The sequence below is a fragment of the Semicossyphus pulcher genome, unplaced genomic scaffold (genome assembly GCF_022749685.1).
Source record: "Semicossyphus pulcher isolate SPU_LCO1_2020_fin unplaced genomic scaffold, fSemPul1.0.p SCAF_5, whole genome shotgun sequence".
Classification (NCBI taxonomy): Eukaryota; Metazoa; Chordata; class Actinopteri; order Labriformes; family Labridae; genus Semicossyphus; species Semicossyphus pulcher.
The window spans coordinates 18,526,049-18,547,113 of NW_027211726.1; the positions used below are offsets into that span (position 1 = coordinate 18,526,049).

The window sequence follows — 21,065 nt, forward strand, 5'->3', positions numbered from 1 at the left end:
AGCATATTTATTGTTTATTTCTTCTTCTTAGAAAAGGTAACTAAGTTCTGTGAAGAAGACGGGCAGTGGTTTCGTCATCCAGAGAGCAGCAACACTTGGACCAACTACACACTCTGTGCCGTCAACACGAAGGACAAGTGGAGGGTAATGTTACGTAATAAGTATTTAGCAGAAAGATCATCAGGCTGAGAGGATCTTTGTATTTAGACTTAAGAGTACTGCTGGGCTTTCCTGTAGTTTTCGTACACGAGACCCCACCAATATGATAAAAGAATATGTATGGAGCTTCCACTACCCAAAAACTCAAACAGCTGCAGAGATTTCACAGGGGTTACCTTCCTTAATGTGCAGGTATCAAGGATGGAATTTCCTATCGTTTGACTAATTATCAATCACATTGAGGTACTAGCTGCTCTGTCAGTTCAGGGGCTGCATCCTACGAAGGCTGCGAGCTATCCTTCGTAGCCTGCGTAGACTGCTAAGGTCGAACTGAAATGAGACGGTCTGGTCTACGAAGGATTTCCTGTTAGCGTCACCAGCTGTTCCTGCCCTTACCCTTGTGTCCCAAAGCGCCACTCCTCTGACCTAGAACGGGGAGTTAGCTGGCTAGCTAGCTAACATAACTAACGTCACGTAACTTAACCTATTATTTTTCAAAGCCCCCTTCTTTTTTAACATTTGTATCCAAAAGTTGAAACCAAAAACGTTGTTTTCTTCAGCCGTTTGAGAATCCGCCGTCTCGTTTGAATTTGCGCGTTGTGAATCTCAGGATACGTTGGGCCATGAAGGACGCACCCAATGGATCCTTGATTGCCCCAGAAAAGGAGAACGCATTTCTTGGCTGCATCTGAAGGAGCCTTCGAAATGGCACAGCCTTCGACTCGCGGCTGTGACGCAATCAGCCTTCAAATACGTCCTTCAAAGGATGCAGCCCCTGAATTGGGGCCTTAACGATCTCTTTGAAACCAAACCTACACCCCCTCCTTGCAGAGCCATACACGCTGTCAAACTAAGATACTGGGGACAAACCACTTATAAGTAAAATTTCTCCATACATGTATGCATTGATCCTGACTCTGAATGTATGTTTGTGTGATGTTGACTGAAATAAAGGCAGCTGCCCAGCTCTCGGGGGACGCAGAGGTGGAGCTCTGTGATGAGGCCACAGTCAGCCCCATGGTGAACCCAGAGGAGCAGGAAATCATGAGGAAGAAGATCCTGGACAGTCAGTACAAGTGCTTCGAGAAAATGAATCGAGATCTCCCTTACAACAAAACAGGTAGAGACAACAGAATTGTTTGGGCCTCTTTTATTCTTCTTCCCTGTGGATGTTTAACTCCCTCGTGTCGGTGTTACAGGTCTGTTCTGCAGTCGTAACTGGGACGGCTGGCTGTGCTGGGAGGACACTCAAGCAGGAACTTACACCTCTCAGAACTGCCCCAATTATTTTGTCGACTTTGACCCGACAGGTAAGCGTTTAGAGTCGGGAGTTGTGATGGATTCACCTCTGAGATTCAGTTGTGACTGTTTTTCAAGAACTATGAAATATTAATGGATTTGAGGATGAATTATTCACCGAGGCTTACACAGCATGTGGAAACAAACTGTGTGCTTGTGGATAAATAGTGGAGAATTTGTATTTATTACTTGATTGTTACTTTCAGAAAAGGCCACTAAGTACTGTGGGGAGGATGGGCAGTGGTTTCGCCACCCGGACACCAACAGGACCTGGTCCAACTACACACTCTGCAATGAAAACACCAAGGCAAAGTTGAAGGTAATTATGTAAAATAAAGTAGCCTGCTGTCATAGATGGATTGCATGGTCGCCAAAGTTTGATGGGTCAGCAGAACCTCTTTTTTCATGTAGGTCTCTGGTATTTGAGAAAATGTGGAAAATGGAAAAAAGTCGTTCCAATGTAGACGCTCATGAATATTGTGCCAGACACCATTATTAACAGACATTTAGTTTCCAAAACACATCAATCTTTTTCACAGAAATAGAACATGTACGTGCAAATGCTGAGTCAGGTCCCGAGTCCCAAAGCAAAACCAACTTTGTGTTTATTTAAAAGAATAGGACACAGGTCACGTGGCCAGGTAAAGCAGGCTTGTTTTAAAGTCCAGAGTTTGTAGTTGTTAATATAAAACCATCAGATTTCATCAACATAATCCTTCTTACAGTCTAACTCACGGTGTGTGATTACAGAAAATGATCATATCACATGTTTACACCTGTAAAGGAGGAGTTTGGAGTTAGACCACTGTAAGTTTTTCCTTAATGTTTTTTTTTTCCTGCAAACTGTTTGTCTACAAATTTTAGGGATAGAAGTTGACAAAAGTAATGGGCTGATTATGTGTAACTACACGGTGCGCTTCGTGCCAAATCCTGCCCAAAACCAACGTTTGCCCTCCAAACCAAAACTGCCTTCCAACACATTTCTGAATTTTTCTATCTTAAATTTTCTGGCTTTCACATGCAAACGTTTCCATCTGCTCGCCCTCTATCTTATTGAGAGCAAGTCTGCCAAGGAATTTTACCCAGTGTATATCCAAGGAAATATTCTCCCAACTTGACCAACTAAGAAATAATGGGATCTTGTGAACAAAACTTTAGCAAAAAAAAACTGTAAGAAACTCCATCTTACCTTCAGTCAGTGCTCTGCACAGCTGGAGCAGCTGCTCTGGCAAACCTGAGGTAAGGACTCAGAGTTTGCTGATCGATCAGAACCAGAAATCAGCCGCTCCATCTGTTACCGCAGAAATTAGATCTTTGCTGACTTTACCTCCCAGTCTCAGGAAACTTTGAGAACAAACTGTCTCGGCGGTATTATCCCAAAGGAAACTGAAGCTGAGTAAATATTCCAAAGTTTTCTGATAAGACTGATTTGATGCCACCTTCTTAATTCTGTCTTTCAAGAGCAAAGACCAGCACAATAACGCCACAACCACTGACATGCAAAAAGAGATTCTGCTGCATGTGTTGTCCCTAATTTCATTGTTTCTGTCACCAATCTGTTTATGTTTATATATCCATTGTCGCCTAATATGGCAGTTCTGTTATCAGAATGTGCGACTTAGATAATAAATGAGCACTGTGTATTTATAGTCCTTAAATTAGATACGGTTAGATTTCATAAATGAAGGTCAGAATTTATCGTATTTTTGCACTGGATGGTATTACGATGCTAAAACTTGACCCATCAGCTTTATAAAAGCGGAACTCTGAGCATGACATTTATTAAAAAAGTCAGTATTTTATTAATAAAACTTATTTAACTGAACTGGAATATCTTTCAAAACCTTCCTACTTTCACGGTGCCGCGTCCTCCCCAGGCACCCAAGTTTCATGAATTAAGCTGATGAATAAAAAAAGCACAATAGGAAGCTCAAAAAGGATCAAAGCTTCTTATATAAGACTATTTTTTATGAACTAGTTCCCTGTTCAGGGTTGTGCAAAATGTAACATTGAAGGCTCTTTGTTTAGTGTCACATGCTGAGTGTTGTAAACAGAACACTTTTGTGCCATAAAAAATCAATTGTGCGTTTTCAGTGAAATTGATGAGTTATTCTGGGCCTTGGCTGGAGCACAAAATGTTCTTTTTCTAAACAAAATCCAACACATGGCACCTTATTTGCATCATATTTACATGACTTTTGATAAAACACAGCCCTGCTTGTGTTCGTCTCTCCTCACAGTCGGCGTACATCCTGTTCTACATGGCGATTGTGGGTCACGCTCTATCCATCGCCTCCCTGCTCATCTGCCTGGCCATCTTCTTCTACTTCAGGTAATGGATTCAGAATGATGTAGTAGCTTTTAACCACAGGAGAATTAAGCTGTTTCAATTTCACGATTCACATTATAATTCTACTGAATATGGTGAAAATGGCTGCTGCAGTGTGTCGTAATTTGGGCGATGATTAATCGGTGGTGGCCTCGGCCTTCAAGGCTCAATCATCTCATTGCTGTCATCAGTGAGTCTGACAGGAGCACAGATGGTGGTGATCTTTCACTACGGTCTCCTCCTGAAGCCATTTCATTACTCAGCACGGGCAGCACTTTGCTCTCGGTCTTATTCTCAGTCAGCAGAATCTTCATTTTGCCTCTGACTGCACCAGCAGAGCGAACATGACAGCTTTAAACACTTGCCCCAGAGACACACAGGAAATTTGTCAGTGTGTCAAATGAGTGTTAATATTTTTGTCACATTTTATATTATAGGCACAACTGTTCATTTAACACACTCGCTCATGTTTCTTGCCCTGGAGAAGCTGCATGAGTGAATAAATAATCACCATTTAAGAGTATTCAGTCAACTATCGTCACCGGTACACATTAATGCAAACTGCCGGCCTTAAAATAGTCCTGCTGCTTGGATGAGTGTAATTTATACACAATTTAACTTCACTAATTTCATGCCAACTTGGCTTCTTTGTGCTGCACATTTATTTCATGGATATTTAGGATTCAAAACTGCAGAGCTGTGACGTCCATTGGAAGCGTTGGTGCTGTGCTCTTATTAGAAGCGTGTGCACCTGAGCGCACCGCTCATTAAGGTTGTTCATCCCAATATACTGCTTAATCCCACCGGGAAGAAAGTGCACAGGTCATTGAGATACCGCTGATGAAATTCAATTAGATGGTTCAGAAGAAAGTGGACTTGAGTAAGAAAGGTATAATGTTCAGTTAATGTATGTGAGATTTGGAAATATTGAACCCTTAGAGGAAAAAGTTAGCAAAGGGTTTACAGATTGTTAAAACTTTAGTGGGGAAGAAACTTGATTGTATTTAATTTTAATGGTACCATAAAGTTTTCTTTTGACGGCTGTGAAGAAATCTAAATACGGAGCCTCAGGGAGAGTTGAACTTTATGTTCCGTAACAGTATTTGGACACATCGCCTTCTTGGCCTTGTTCTTCTCAAATGCTGCAGTTGTAAAATTTGACATCTCGAAGGGTGTTGACCTCCTGAACGCAGCTGTTATCCAGAGAAGATCTTGTAAGAGATCCTCAGTTTGCTGCAAACTTTTATACACACTCATAAATCCAGCTGCTGTGTTTAGTGCAGGTGCATTATCACCAAAACCCCCATGACCCGCTGAGAGTCTCTTAACTGAGCTACACAGAAACTCAGCGGGAGATTCACAATTTACACGATCAAAGTGATAACAAATTACGACCTCTGTTGTGTTTCTGGCATTAAAACTATTTTCTCCCTTTTTACGTCTGATCTGTGACTAACCATATTTATAGCTAAACACTTAAAATACTGGAGGAGAATAATGCTGTATTATAAGATCCAGATGTGAAGCTCACAGTGGTATGTGATGGCGTACAGCTGCACTACTGTTATTTACAGCTCTACATCAACACTGTCAGGATTCCCAGATAAAATCACCCCAGCTTGCTGTGGAAAAACAGTGCTGCCTGAAGTCCAGGCGTACAAATGTTTGGGTCTATGACAGTCAGACCGAAGTTGCCATAAAGATTCAGTCAATGCTTTTCCTTTAATGTCTGGAGCTAAAGTGAGAATGTATTTCAGTCGGAGATAACCATGTCCTCTGAATACAACTGTAAGTTTTGTTCTGGCTTGAGGAAATGTAGCGCTCTTCCTGTTATTTCACGGCTCTCTTGGGTTTCCATTACTCATCCAAGACTAAATTGGCCATGAGCAGTCCGAGGACATCATTTCTTAAAGTGTAGAGGACATATTAATAGGAGGACATATGCTAAAAAGAACATTTGGTGCGAGGTTTCATTCAGCATTTAACACTCTGTGAGCTGCGGAAATTGAAAGCACCAACAATAAAGCCACCGGTTATGAATGACTTGTAAGTAATTTGATTGTAATAGTTATTTTTACTCTGCCTGTCAAGCATTTCATTATGCTATTATTCTGAGTGGCCAGCCAAGGTAATGAGGAAGCACCCCTGGGATCGATTATGCATTATTTAACAGCCCGTCTAACATGAACAGTAGAGAGCATTTAGAGGCAATCCAGCGCTTTGAACTCAACAGCAAAGATTTGTCAGAAATGGGTGATCCCAATTATTTGATATCTAACCGTCTATAGCAACATCTGACAACCTCATTAAACGATTAGCCTGCCAGTCAGGGGTTACTTTAGTCAGGATTATTTCATCAGCAATGGCAATTTTCCCCTCTTTTATCATTTGATGCGTAAGAAGAGCATTCATTCCCAACCTGTATTCATAGATTGATTTTTTTTTTTATAACATTATGTCATGGTACCCCAGCATGGTACAAAATCAATAATGGGATCTGTCTTCACACAGGAGTCTGAGCTGCCAAAGGATCACCCTGCACAAGAACCTCTTCTTCTCCTATGTGCTCAATTCAGCCCTCACCATCATCTACCTCGTAGCAGTGGTCAATAATCCTGAAGTGGTGGGCAGAAACCCGGTGAGTACAGCCTCTGTGGAATATTTTCCACCAGTGCCACCACAAATGTTACTGTTCAAGCCGCTTTATATCCATAGTGGGGACAGAAACTAGCAGTAGCAGTTTTATTGGAGAATCAAGACCAAGAGTCATGGTCATGGAAACTCTTATTGGTAAGGTTATCATGCTAACATCAGAATCGGGGTTTATGCCAAGTAGGTTTGTTTTGGTGATTTTGGTTGGTGAGTTTGTTGAGTGACTGAGGGGCTGGATGAGAGTCCATGTCATGTGGAGGAGAGGGGAGGGGTCAGGGCCTTGTTGACGAGTCTGACAGAAACTGTTCCTGTGTCGGGAGGTTTTGGTCCTGATGGAGCGCAGCCTCTTCCCAGAGGGGAGGGTCTCAAAGAGACCGAGACCGGGGTGGGAGGGGTCAGCCACAATCTTGCCTGCACGCCTCAGGGTCCTGGAGGTGTACAGGTCCTCGTGAGATGGCAGATTGCAGCCAATCACCCTCTCTACAGAGCGGATGATACGCTGCAGCCTGCCCTTGTCCCTGGCAGTGGCAGCAGCGTACCAGACGGTGATGGAGCAGGTGAGGATGGACTCAACGATGGCGGTGTAGAAGTGCACCATCATTGTCTTTGGCAGGTTGAACTTCTTCAGCTGCCGCAGGAAGTACATCCTCTGCTGTCCCTTTATGATGAGGGAGCCAATGTTCAGCTCCCACTTGAGGTCCTGGCTGGTGATGGTCCCCAGGAAGCGGAAAGACTCCACAGTGGAAACAGTGGAGTCGCTGATGGTGATGGGGGTGGGTGTGGCTGCTTTCTTTCTAAAAACCACAACCATCTCCACTGTCTTCAGAGCATTAAGCTCCAGGTTGTTATCACCACACCGGGTCACCAGGTGGTCAAGCTCCCACCTGTAGGCAGACTCGTCCCCACCAGAGATGAGTCCAATGAGGGTGGTGTCGTCCGCGAACTTCAGGAGCTTGACAGACTGATAACTGGAGGTGCATGTTCACAACCTCTATGCTAACATGGTCATGTTTAGAAGTTATTAACTAGGTTTCCTTTATTCACTGTCTTTGTTTAACATGGTAGCATTTGCTAATTAGCAAAAAACAGCCGGTATGCTGGTATTTTATCATAAACCAAATATTGAACTGGAGGAAACATAATTGGAACACCAACCTACCAGTTTCTCCATTGTTCCCCACGTGGGCGTTAAAGTTCCCCAGCATGACCAACACGGGGGTCACAGAGGGCTGGATTCAAGCTGCCCTAAGCCCAGTGCCTATCCCTGAGTGTGGTGGTCCCAAAGGACAGCAGCTCATTGGTATTCTTCTGAGCTGTGGCAGGCAAGTTGGCTGATTCATTTAGGGTATGGGACAGTCTGGAACCTTACATGGGACCAGTTAGCCTTGGGAGACCCTACAAGGAGCTAGAGCACCTAAGAACGTAGCTCCCAGGTGACAGGGACACGCAAATACCCCCCAGCACCTTAAGGTAGCGATCCTTGGATGGGGCTACAGATTCTTGGAAGAGTGCCAATTCCAACATGACTTCCATAACAGATGGTTATGATGGTTCAATATTGTGGGTCAAGATGTTTACATCTGGCCCAAAGTGGTGGATGGGCGGACTGTAGGCATTGCCATCTGTAAAGCCAGATGTTGGCATATTTAAAAGAGCCATTTAGCAGAATTCATTGTTAGAAGGAGGATTAGTTCCACTCTCTCGAAATGAGATACAAATGTATTCAGGATTTATGCTAAGCCAAATAAAAAATGCAAGGAGGAAAAAATTTCAATGAACTTTTTAAAATACATTTGCTCTGCAAACCCAGGCAAGTGTAGAAGTGAAATGTAACTCTGTTTATTGAACATTTAAAAGTTTGTACAACAGACTTCTAAGTATCTCCTAATTAGTATTTCATGTCACTGTTGCCATATCTTGGCAGCGTCAACAACAGACAGGTTCTGCTCTCTCTTCCATGTATTCCTGACAGAGTTTTGGAGCCACTCTGAATGCATTATGTAAATTCTTTGAAATGCGGAGCCCGGCTCTGGTAGAGTCGATAAATCTGTCTCGTAGGAATGCCTCACTTTCAGACCTGAACATAAATTCATGGGCTTCTTTAAAGGAACCACTCCTTTTTGGAAATAAAAGTAATGAAAGCCTGTTAAATTGAAGCTTGCTGCTTCTTTAAAGCCGTTATTGCTGAGTTTGCCAACTCCAAAAAAGGTCACATCTTTCCTTTAATGTAGAACTGAATTGAACCAATCAGATTCTGGCTCCAAAAGTTGATAACAAAGTTTGTCAGAATATATCCTTATTACTAAAAGCCTTGATCTCTGCAATATGATTATATGCAAAAACTGAATAAGACTTACTTCAAATGATCAAAGTACCAACCAAAGCAACAGACAGGCAATGCCCTCTCCTTGCTCAGGTTATATCTCACCAACAGACAACAGTTCATCAACATCAACAACTACGCCTCCTCCATCCCTCCTCTGTCACAAGCTCTCCCCCAGGGCTCAGTGCTTGGTCTTCTCTTGTTCATCCTCTACATACTCCCCCTCGGTAACATTATACGCAAACATGGTCTCTATTTTTACTGCTATGCCGACGACGTCCAGATTTACATCTCCACCAAATCCATCACCACAGCAACTCGCTCCACTCTGACCAACTGCCTCACTGAAATAAAAACACGGATGCAAGCAAACTTCTTCCAACTGAACTGTGATAAATCTGACATAATAATCATCGGCCCAAAATCCCTCACTGAAAACCGCCCACGACTTCTGCCTAACCATGGACAATTCCACTCTGTCCCCGTCACCACACATCCGCAACCTTGGAGTAGTTTTCGACAATAACCTCAGCTTTGAACAACACGCCAATCAAATCACCAGGACTGCTTTCTTTCACCTCAAAAACATCACTTGTCTGCTGCTGAAACTCTGATCCATGCCTTCATCACATCCAGAATTGACTACTGCAACAGCATCCTTTATGGTTTATCCTCCAAAGTCCTAAATAAACTCCAATACATTCAGAACTCTGCTGCCCGCCTCCTCACCCACTCCCGCTCCCGTGAACAGATCACCCCCGTCCTCCAGAAACTCCACTGGCTCCCTGTTCCTCAACGCATCCAGTTCAAAGTCCTCCTTCTCACCCACAAAGCCCTCCATAACCAGGCCCCTTCCTATCTTACAGACCTGCTCCCTCCTGCAGCCTCCGTTCCTCTGATGCAAACCTCCTCTCTCCACCACACAGAACCAAGCACCGGACCTGGGGTGACAGAGCTTTCTCCATAGCTGCCCATTCCCTCTGGAACTTTCTACCCCAACACATCCGAGATTGTACCGACCTGACAAAGTGGGCCCATTAGAAACATCCAGGAGACAGTGGAGGTATCAGCTAGGTTTGGGCGTCTGGCGTCTTCATTCATATCCCTTTTCTGAACCTAAGCGAGATGCATTCAGAATGACAAGCTTCATCAACAAAACAAGGAAATACACAGTGTGTTTAGAATTTTGCCTCGCTTTCAAACCTCTCTTCACCATTTGTCAAAAAGGATGTCTAAAAAATGTTACTTTCCCACATAGAACTGTCAAATTGTGTTAACATGCTTCAAATGTCAAAACAAAAATCGGTCACCGTGGCCCCGGCTTTTCAAGAGGAAGCAGAAAAAGGAATCACAAGCACCATTGGTTGGGACTCGGCATGTCTGTTGGGAAATTTGATTGAAATTTACCGCTGCCAGAGTGAGACTTATGAGCCTCTTTTCTGCGCCGGTGATTTAGGAACGGTGGATTGTGGTGGAGATTTGCTCTCACAGAGAAAACAAGCTCGTTTTATTCTCTCTGGTGTGGTCATTCAGAGCCTGCTTTGGCCTGCCAGGATTGTGGGGGAGTGAATCCCCAAAGCTTATGTCAAACCAGGGAGGCGGCTGAAAACATGAGAGCCATCTACATGATCTATAGCAGCCTGATTTGTAAAACAGAACTCTGACGGTAACTTTATGCAAACATAAACAACAGTTGTGAATTAGGGGGACTGTGATTGACCTGACATTCTGCTCACTGATACGATCAGTGTCTGTTTTAGTGGAGATTCCTCTAGTGGAAGGGAATAATAGGAAAGTGAGGGAGAGACACATGGACAAAAGTTTAGAAGTGAACGACTGTTGGGCCAAGACGACCCCTGAGAGAAGCGGTTAATACCAATGCCAGTATCTCTGAATTATACTGAGGCTGCACGCATGCGCTTTTAACACAGGACTGGGAACGATTAACCCTGATGGGAATATTTCAAAAAATTATATTGATGCCTCTCAGAGGGTTTGTAAGAGTATGATAGCCATCACGATGAAATAGCACTGTGGTTTTTAATTGAGGTGTTCATCATCTAACTTAAGAGCTTGTCATGTCTTGCAGGATCATATTGGGCATGAATCTTATAAAGAGCATCAAGTGTTTGTTCCCTTCAGATACACACATTTTGCATTTTGGAGTTTCGAACAGCTGTAATTAATAAGGGAGGCAATTTAAAGAAGTGTGATTTGGGCTTTAATCAATAGGATAAAAGAGGATATCGTCAGCATAAAGAATGACATTTGATGGAAATTCTGTATTACGGTGTTTCAGATGATCACCGCGTCTGTTCTTCTCTTTCATCTCCCTGGCACGGTCTAGCTGTGAGGGATGGCTGGCCTCAGTCATGACGGTTACAATGGCTTTACAGAAAAGTGGCACTGTCTACTGTTGTGAACGTACAGCATATTGGCATTAGAAAGTGTGGACCCAGCGCATAAGATGATCCCACTTTTTTATGGTGTATTTCAAGGGAAAAAAAGTCTTATGTTCGAACCAATACGGTATTCACGTAAAGCTTACATTCCAAGAGGTCTAACATTTAACCCAGTTGGACAACTGTTTTATAGGACTTAATTTTAAACCCTCTACAACTAAAATAAACTGTAACAGATTCAGGCAAAGAAGGTTTTTTTCCCTCAATACTACTGAGTAAGATATTGTGCTGTTTCAGTTGTGACTTCTGATTTCTGAAGTTGTGTAACTTTACAAGGAAAACCCTCGTATAGTCTGAGATTAATTCAGGGATGCAAACAGGTAAGGGGTAAAAAAGGTGAGAACATTGCATGGATAGAGAAAACCTGCCAGAACTAGGCGGGTCTGGGGGCATGCTCCTCAGCTCTTTTGTAATTTCAGGTAGAACTGATAAAATAACCTCATGAATTTATAACGTAAAGCTTTTTATGCGTTCCTGAATAACACTGTACTTGTATGTCCACTTCTAGAGCGCCTATCAGAGTAAACACTGAACAAATGGCCACAGCATAGACAATGTTTGTTACCAGTGTTGTGTAGTTACGCCTGTGGCTGTAAACACGTGTTTGATTATCCATTTCATCCAGTTATCAGTGTTTTGTTGCAAGATTCGCTTGCAGCGAGCGGAGAAAAAAATCGAACAGACACCGAAACCAAAGCTGCAGATCGCGAGCCAACCGCGCAGCACTGCGCCACGACGCACCGGCCGCTCCATCTTTGAAGAGACCAATTGGTTAAGATGGGCACCGAAAGGGAGCAGAGGTTCAGGGCGCTTCATATCCACCTCCTGTGTGTTCCTGGCGTTAGGTGCAAGGCGCTCTTCAAGATGGTTCTTGGGGTTTACATGGCAATTCTGTGGTTCTAACCAATACTGCATCTAACCCGATCAACCCAACCCCCCTCCTCCCCTAATTTATATTAATTGGCTACGAGATCCCAGAAATTCAGAAATTTTACCCCCCTCTCCCAGCTCAGTATTTATATTTTCTTTATATCGTGCTTTCTACATAGACATAAGTTAATTGATTGCAAAATTTCTGGCTTTTATTGGAGGCACATAATCCAAAAATGGACCTAGGGGAAGCCATTCAAGAAGGAGCCAATACAGCTCACATCTTTTCCTGAAGAATTGTCAAATAAGCAGACGTCCTAATACTGAATATAAGATGGGAATGACACAAGAGTCTCACAGACTCCAAAGACACTGTGAAATGGGCTTACTATTCATTTATTGGAAGTTATTTTAAGAGAGAACTTTTAGAATAGACATCAGCATAGTTAAGCTCAGTAATGAGAGTGTGTAGCAGTCATTAGCAGAATGAGAGCTTAGCGCACATCTTGGTAATTATAGCATTTGCACACTACGGTGAGATTGACACCAAAGCCACCTCTTTCAATAGTAACGATTTAATCACCGGGACAGAATACATACTGAGAAATGTTGTCGTGTTGCACTACTGCGCTGGATGCATGTTTAGAAATCTGCATAGAGCTGAAGAAGTTGTTAATATGGACTTGGAGAGCTTCTCATTTCCTTCCAAAGAAAATCATCATCTCAGCTCACCTCCAGAGGGGGTTAATGAATAAACATCTTCTGTAATAGTGACGGTATTACAGAGAGGATCATAAGGGTAATACTATCTAACGATTTTGTGCCACGAGTGCAGAAACATCCACTTAGATCTTTTTTTACGTCCCGCTGAGATGATGTCAGGAGGGCTTAAATTGAATCCTCCTAATAGATATCTTTTCATACAGGAAGTCAAACACAGAAAAACAAATGACGAATGTTTCCCGTTGGGCTTTCTCTGCAGGTTGGGTGTAAGGTTTTGCACTTCTTCCACATGTACATGCTGGGATGCAATTATTTCTGGATGCTTTGTGAGGGAATCTACCTGCACACGCTCATCGTGGTGGCCGTGTTCGCCGAGGAGCAGCATCTGCACTGGTACTACCTCCTGGGCTGGGGTGAGTACATCGTCAAAATCCGAGTTGCTGTATTTTTTTTTGTGCGTATTTGTTCTTTAAAGACAACTTTTTATACTCACACTGGACTAAATCAAAGCTTTAAACCTTTAAAGAGACCCAACTCGGCTGGACACAATACACCCTATCCTCGTACAGTCTGTCACTGTGGGCATGCTGACAACTTTATTGGCCCTCCTGTCGCTGAGTGCTCAAACTGTCCTGTTTTTCACCTTGTTCGGGGCACAAATAATGGCCGCAGACTGTCAATCAAGTAGGCAACGCAACAAAATGGACAGTCATCATTAAAAATGGGATAACCTTGAGGCTTGTTTTTGCCGTGTCTGTTTGTGTGTGTGTGTGTGTGGAAGGCGGCCAGTTAGTCAGGATCTATTGGGCTGAGATGCTGCAGGGCCTCAGTGGTGACTGAAAATAAAAATCGTGTGTTTATATCTCGACAAAATAAAAGCCTCTTGTGGGTTTTTTTATAGAGACAATGTTAAATTAACCATGTGGTTCTTGTTTTTTTGGGTCGGAGCACTAAAATTACAACCAAAAAGCTCGTAAAAATGAGGACATCAAAGTTGTTCTGTGCTTTAACATTTCCAAGAACATTCCACATGATGTTGTGAGGTAGTCATTTATTTGAGTAAGAAGCAACTGACCAAGCTAACCACACGTTTACTGTTGCATAAATGACAAATGAACCCCCCCCCCACCCAATTCACTCAAGACCTCATATGGCCGCCATCTTTTCCCCTGTCCAAGGCTTTCCTCTTGTGCCTGCATCCATCCATGCCGTGGCAAGGAAAAAGTATTTCGATGACAAGTGAGTAATGATCCAGAAACTTCTGCAAATAAACAGGGGATGTTTGCATATGTGCTCGCCTGAGAGTGTGCAGATACGTACACGTGTGTGTTTTGGGATGTGCGTGTGCATGTGTATTTTGGGCAGTGGACAGCGCTGACTGATATGTTTTTTTCCCTCTGTAGCTGTTGGATGAGTGTGGAAACCCATCTGCTCTACGCGGTCCATGGTCCCATAGTGGCAGCGCTTCTTGTGAGTCCGTTAGTCCACTGTTTCAGCTCAATATAAGGGATGTTCATGAACCCTAAAGTGTAAAAAAATCTGTATTTCTTTGCTATATTGGAAGAAAAATTGCCATTATTTCTGTTTGTCCTACAGGTGAACCTCTTCTTCTTACTAAACATTATAAGAGTGTTGGTGACCAAGTTGAGAGACACACACCGAGCAGAGTCCAACATGTACATGAAGGCGGTGCGAGCCACCCTGATCCTGGTGCCCCTGCTGGGAATTCAGTTCGTCATTTTCCCCTGGAGGCCAGAGAACCGGCTCGCCGGGGAGGTCTATGAATACATCATGCACATACTCATGCACTACCAGGTAGGCAATGAGCTGACAGCGAGGCGCTGCTTTAATCAGAATTTCCATTAAGGTAGCAGGCTGGAGCTCAGTTCAAAGGTAATTCAGCAGTGAATTAAAAAGCAGGGGACTGTTGCCGTGCTGCCCCTGTGGGTTGAAATATTTGAAGATACAAAAAAAATTCAGAAATGTAATAATTAAAAGTCCCAAACTCTCATTATGCATGCAAAATGATCCTGAGTGCAGCTCAGGATTAAGACATTTGGCATGCTTTGAAGTCCCCATCTATTAAAACCTTGTTTTCTGCCTCATTATTGTTGTGATTGATTGATTTGAATCACTCATGATTTAAAGATCCAGTTAGGCACCCCATTAACTTCATCTAACTACCAGTTAGAAACTTAATTAAACAGCAGCTCTTTTCAAAACCACTGCATATGATTATGAAATTGCTTTCCTTCCGTATTGCCATAAAGGACGACATCAATTCCAAAATTAAAATTAAATTAATGTTGACTTCTTCTTTTTGCTTTGAAGGGATTGCTGGTGGCAACTATATTCTGCTTCTTCAACGGAGAGGTAAGACCTGTTCATTATTTGCTTTTTTGCCAAGAATAATGGTGATGAGAAAATCCAAACCAATATTATGTCTGTAAGCTAAATATGGAATGACATTCAGGAGATATTAGCTTAGCGCTAGAAGCAGGGGAAAACCACCAACCAGGGGTCTGTTTCAGAAAGTGGGTTTAGTGAAAGCCCCGGGTTTGTTAGCCCTGAAATGAGGGAAACCTCAGACTTGCTGTTTTGGAAAGAGAGGTAACTTCAACTCTGAGTTGGTTACTATGGTAACTGCGTCAAGGAACCTAACCTGGTCGGGAGCAGGTTTTCTTCGGTAACTCCGAGTTCCGCTCTGCCTCCCTCCTCTAGGCTATAAAACCCTCATTCAACTTCCTCATTCATTCAGCCCGTCTCACGTGTGTGTTTGCGCGGTTACCGAATTAAAAAAACACTGTGCCTCTCTGTGGTGCTCTGACCCCTTTGCAAAAGTCTTTTATAATTATAATAAAATAATCAAAAGATACATTTGTGTCAAAATTATAATTAGTAGATTGTTCACCACCACTGCCGAGAGCACTCAAATTAGACAAACATAAGGACATGAGGTCCTCTTCACTTCCTACGATAACAAAAGCCGCTGTTAATTATTGGAACAATATTTTTTTTTTTAAACACAATTCAGTTTAATCAATGAAACAGGATTTAGGCGAGAAGACATAATGTATGTGAAATCAGCATTATTTTAGGAATAAAGCCAATGCACATTAAAACAGCCACTGAATGATATTTAATTTGTTCAAAATGTAAAATATGATTGAGTTCTGCCTGAGCCGTACCTTTGAATGATGTTTTATTTTTAGCTGCTTCCATGTACATTTTTCTCCCGCTGGATTGCTCCTAAATTAATATAAATGTTATTTTCTATACCATTCCAGTCGTGATTAAATATTAAATAAATAGACCACATCAAACTAACGTGTTCACTCGAGAAGCAGTTTCTTCCCACGCCGCGTGTTACTTTATTTTTCTAAAAACATGCTCGTCTTCGCTGAACGTCCATGTGAGGATTTCGAGCTGGTGAATTGTGGTATCGGGGGTTCAATAAATGCTGGCTTTTATAGTCAGCGTGCACTCACTTAGTTCCAACTGAACCCACTCAGGGTTGATTGAGCTAACTCTGATCAGCTGTTCTGAAACCAAAAAGCCAGCGACTTTCAGCTCAGGGTAAATCAAACCACAGTCCGGGACCAAGTGGCTTCTGCTAAAAGGTAGACATTTCTACTAGCACTTCTAAAGCTCACTCATAAACAAGTCAAATTACCATAAGTGTGCGATACTTTGGATAGGGCATGGCTAGCTACCGTTTTATGCTAGGCTTAGCTAACATCTCCTGGCTCCAGATTTATATTTAACACGCTGACATGAGTTTGGAGAGAATCCATTTTCAAAATGTCGGACTATTCCTTTAAGAATATTGTGCCCTGGTCCTATTTGTGATGCAAAAAAGCTGCATTTTTAATAGCTTCCAGAAAGGTCAACCTGTAAGTCGCATTGGGATCAGCTCAGTCACGGAGCAGCATTGCTTCTGACATTAAGCAGCGACTCCATCAGGCAAAACATTTAGTTTTTCCAGGTCAGATCTCGGACTTCTTACATCTTTAGCTGTGACCAAGACACGGCTCAAAGTTTGTTTCTGGCTCTGAACACTTAAGTAAGATAGTTCACTTCATCTGTCATTAGTCCAATTGTAACAGTTCATAAAGAAGTGCCTCTTCTGAGAGTAATTCAGCGCTCCGGCAGTAAAGGCTGAAGGGTCACGTCAGGTGAAGAGTAAGACGCTGTTTATAAATGACTGCGAGGTTTCCAAGCCCAGCTGGAAATTGACTCTCCTTTCAAGTTTCTCCTGTCAGCCTTTCTAAGTCTGTCTGCAGCTGTCTGACTGCGAGCATCCTTAACGTGCTTCAAACACTTCTCAGAACGAGCGAGATGCGTTTCTTTTAAAGCCAAGATCTTGGGTTAATGTTGTTGTGGAGACCTTTCGGCTCTGCAGACTCATTGCGTGACGGATGCTTTCGGCTCAAGGTCTCGGCGAACCAAAGCACCGACTACATGTGCTGGTGGGTTGAATTAGACATTTTTAGCAGGGTACTGCGAACAGCGCCGACAGATCAGGCTATTATGTGTGTTTTTAAATATTTTTAGAGTTCAAGTAACAACAGGTAGAAACAGTGCAGCGACTCTGTTATAAATAGACAATGAGGCTGTTATGAGGTATTTTGCATGAGAAGAAAACAGAACTGAGAGACCAGCCGATTTAAACACTCAGCATGAGTTGTCTGGCACACAGGAACTGACTGTGAAGTTGTGTTTTATACATTCAGCCTGAAAAATAGGTCAGGTATTAGCTTATTCATGAGCAGCCAGAGCGAAACAGCATCTTCGGAGTATAAACAATGTGCGCCGGGGGATACAGGGTCAACAGATACACAGACTATGTTAGGGAATGTGAGGGTTCATTCGCTTCATCCACATAATGACCAATTCAGCTCCGTTAATCAGGACACCGGCTTCTGGGGCTGGTTTCAATTCAGTTGTTTTGATTTCAAGGCCAAACTGCACAAACCTGCCTTGTTTGTTCAAAGGCCCCATTGTAAAGTAAGGTCAGTGAGACAAACAGCTTTCATGCTGTATTTGTGGCGTTCTACATGCAGTCTGTAGGCCCCGGCTGCTCTTTTGTCTCATTATAACAATTAGTGTCATAATTTAGATAATTAGATCATTGAGTGTTAATATACCCGCAGTAATTACAGTAGTATTAAGGTGTTACAGAATAACATTACTAACATTGCACTGCTGGAGGGTGGTAGCCCAAGTTTCTGTTTATAGGAGCTCGGTTCCTCCAGCAACACGTACAAGTGTTCAGTTCATCAATCAATGTCAAACCTTCACATCTGAGAAGCAGGAAGCAGCGAATATTTGCTGCTTTTGTTCAAGAAAAATATCTCTTTGAATTTAGTTTTTTATGATGCATTTTTTGGACTGTTGGAGGGACAAAAGAAGCTATTTGAAGATGTGACTTCAGTTTGGTAAATTATGATGGGCAATTTTTCACCATTTTACAGACAAAATAAATAACAGATTCATCCTGAAGCCTTCCAGCCTACAACAACATGCTAGCACGGTCCAATTTATCAAAATAATGAACTATGGTACCTTATTTATAAAGCTCCCAACACGCACATACACAGACAAAAAGACATTCACAAAAGCACACATTTCCCAAACTCAGAAACCCATAAAGCAAACCTGTATCTACGCTACATTACTAAAGCCAAAAGGAAATGCACAATGAAAGTGTCACATTAAACGGAAACACTCAGGGCCTGTGTCCACTAACAGCGTTTTTTTGTGCTGGCAGCTGACCTCAATTTTCAGAGTTGATATCGTAAATCCCTCCCTTTCTTGATTTTGATTGGTCGGTGAGGGAGAAGTGACATTGATGAGCATGGTGGTGTTCAAACAATTGAACTATTTTCAGCTGAGAATGCAGCTGACTACAGACAACTTAGGACGCTGACACTAGAAAATATGCGCTGTTAGTGGACACAGGCCCTAAAGGTTGTTATGTCTAAATATTGTTATAAAATTTAGTCACTACAAGGCCCTTTTCCTTTTTGGTTTAGTTAGTAGTTAGTTTCGTTCTTTAAAAAGATGTATACTAACAAACAAAGTAATAGCAGCCCAGCTGCAGGTTAAGAGCATGTACCTCTAAAGATCTGAGGGTTTTGGAAACGCTCCACTCTTCCAAATCGTTTGGTATTTGAGATTGATTTTAGAAGAGGAAAAGAAGGTGTAGTAGAAAAGAATATTGTAATATTTTGGTTTAACCATTTGTCCATGAATTCTGCATCAAAAGATGGTGTTTCTTTAGTTATTGAATGCTCAGCAGGCGTCCAAGAGAAGTTCTGTTGTTGTGCAGCTTTACTGTTTATGTAGGTGAACTCAGAGAGGGAGGGTTAAAACATCGATGTCTCTCAGGCATTCAGGCTTCTGGAGGGTGAAAAGTTTGTTGCTGTTGCTCTGAAATGTACTTGTTTGTCCTACATTTCAGACACGTGTTCAGAATCTAAGTTTAAAATTGGTAGTTTTATTTAGCAACTAGATACTATCAACTGATTAAATTAGAGACTAAATTGGAGCTAATTAGGGGTGAGTCATCAGCATAGTGAGTGATTTTGTGATACATGTTTATTCATGTGTCGAATAACTGCAGCAAGATACAGATGTCAGGTTTGTCTCTGACATCAAAATGGTTGCATGAAAATCTGTTGCTTGTACATTTGGCTGCACAAACTCCTCGTGGTAAAGGCTGCAGATAAAATTTGTCTTAAACCTTTGAATAGCTGAGGGTAACGTCCTCGAAGCACCCAATGAGCTGTCGTAGATGACAGATGCAGGAGAAATTAATATATATAGCTCAAAATAGACGACATCTTTCCTCCCCTTATGATGTGATGATCTGGCCACATTTACAACCTGGCCACATTTCAAGAGCTGTGACTTTGGTGTTTACATTCCCTAACTGGCATCTGTTAATGTGATAGAAAGATGAGTGAGCCCCATATGCTGCAGCAATTACACTCGCCTCAAGAGCACGTTCTGCCTCACTCACACTGCACTGTAACCGCATATCATTTGCATGTATTCAAATATCTGGTGGAATAATTTTGTGGTTGATCCGGGACAGACAGAAGTTTGGAGAAATGTTTGTGATGTGTAGCTTCTGCAACTGAGAACACAAAAGGATGCTTAAACTGACTACACATGCAGTGAGATGTGGTCTTATGGACTAAAGGTGAACATTTACACAAGTTATGAATCTACCAAAGATTAGGGATGGGCATCGTTTGGATTTTATCCATACCGGTATCAACACTGATACTTCTCTCCATTATTTGGTGCAAAAAACAAGGACGTCTTTATGGGTGTCTGATAACGTGCCTCTGGAAGGGGGGTTGTAACTTGCATTAAGGACTGTGGTCGTCTTCCTACAGTAACAACAGTTAATAGTAAATGTTGCCACAGTAACAATCATAAGCAATGCCAAAATAGTTTCTGGCTGTCATGGCAACTCAAAATTCACACTAAGGTGAGCTGCCACTTACTAGCGTGCCTAAACCAAGCGTACTCCGCTGTAGTGAAGTAAATCTTGTATAGTAATCTTGGTGACATTCTGAATTATCCCCTCATTTAGCGATGGAGAATGGGTTTAACTTGGGTGTCTGACTTCTGCTAACGCTACCCACTGCAGATGAAGCTGGGGCTGCTGCTTGACTGACGCCGTCTATCAAATAAACTGAAACATAACTTAAAAGTGCTAATAACCGAAGCTAGCTAACAGTGACTGAATAACTACAGGCTTATGTATAAGAACCATGCGTTTTAACTTCATGGTTAGTTGGGCTAATCTCAACCGTAGCATTACCATCGGAGCCACCGCAACTCAGAGGCTGCACTGAGGACGTACAAGCAGAAACACTAGCAATGGTGTTAGCATTAGCCGCTTTGCCAAAGCAGTCAAACACGCAGCTTCAGATTTATAGGTTGTTGGACTTGTATGTGTCTCATGTGGTTGCCCACTTAAGAAGTAACTACCTTTTTACATAAATTGCACGAAGATGCACCAGAGTTGGTACGGTGGGCTTGAACTAACGCTTGGCTCTGTCCGCCATATGGACCTAGTAAATGTTGTCCAGCAGGAGGCCACATCAATGCAACGTCATAGCCTGACGCTGGCGGCTTCGTCATCACTGGAGGACGGATGTCAGCTACGTTAGGATGAAACGACTGACTGAAAACATTGAATACCAATAGGGCCACCATTTGTCCATGATCT

General features: G+C 42.5%; 1 protein-coding gene across 1 annotated transcript in view; it reads left to right on the forward strand.

Annotated features, from left to right (window-relative positions):
- The window catches only part of calcr (calcitonin receptor), a 63,131-nt gene that overhangs the window by 39,242 nt on the left and 2,824 nt on the right, over nt 1-21,065 (forward strand). Inside the window, exons 11-21 of the mRNA XM_069681630.1 lie at nt 32-144; nt 1,114-1,279; nt 1,359-1,469; nt 1,665-1,777; nt 3,699-3,790; nt 6,299-6,425; nt 13,077-13,230; nt 13,996-14,056; nt 14,221-14,287; nt 14,414-14,632; nt 15,149-15,190. Of these exons, the coding sequence (XP_069537731.1) occupies nt 32-144; nt 1,114-1,279; nt 1,359-1,469; nt 1,665-1,777; nt 3,699-3,790; nt 6,299-6,425; nt 13,077-13,230; nt 13,996-14,056; nt 14,221-14,287; nt 14,414-14,632; nt 15,149-15,190 (1,265 nt within the window). The remainder of the gene's footprint in view (nt 1-31; nt 145-1,113; nt 1,280-1,358; nt 1,470-1,664; nt 1,778-3,698; nt 3,791-6,298; nt 6,426-13,076; nt 13,231-13,995; nt 14,057-14,220; nt 14,288-14,413; nt 14,633-15,148; nt 15,191-21,065) is intronic.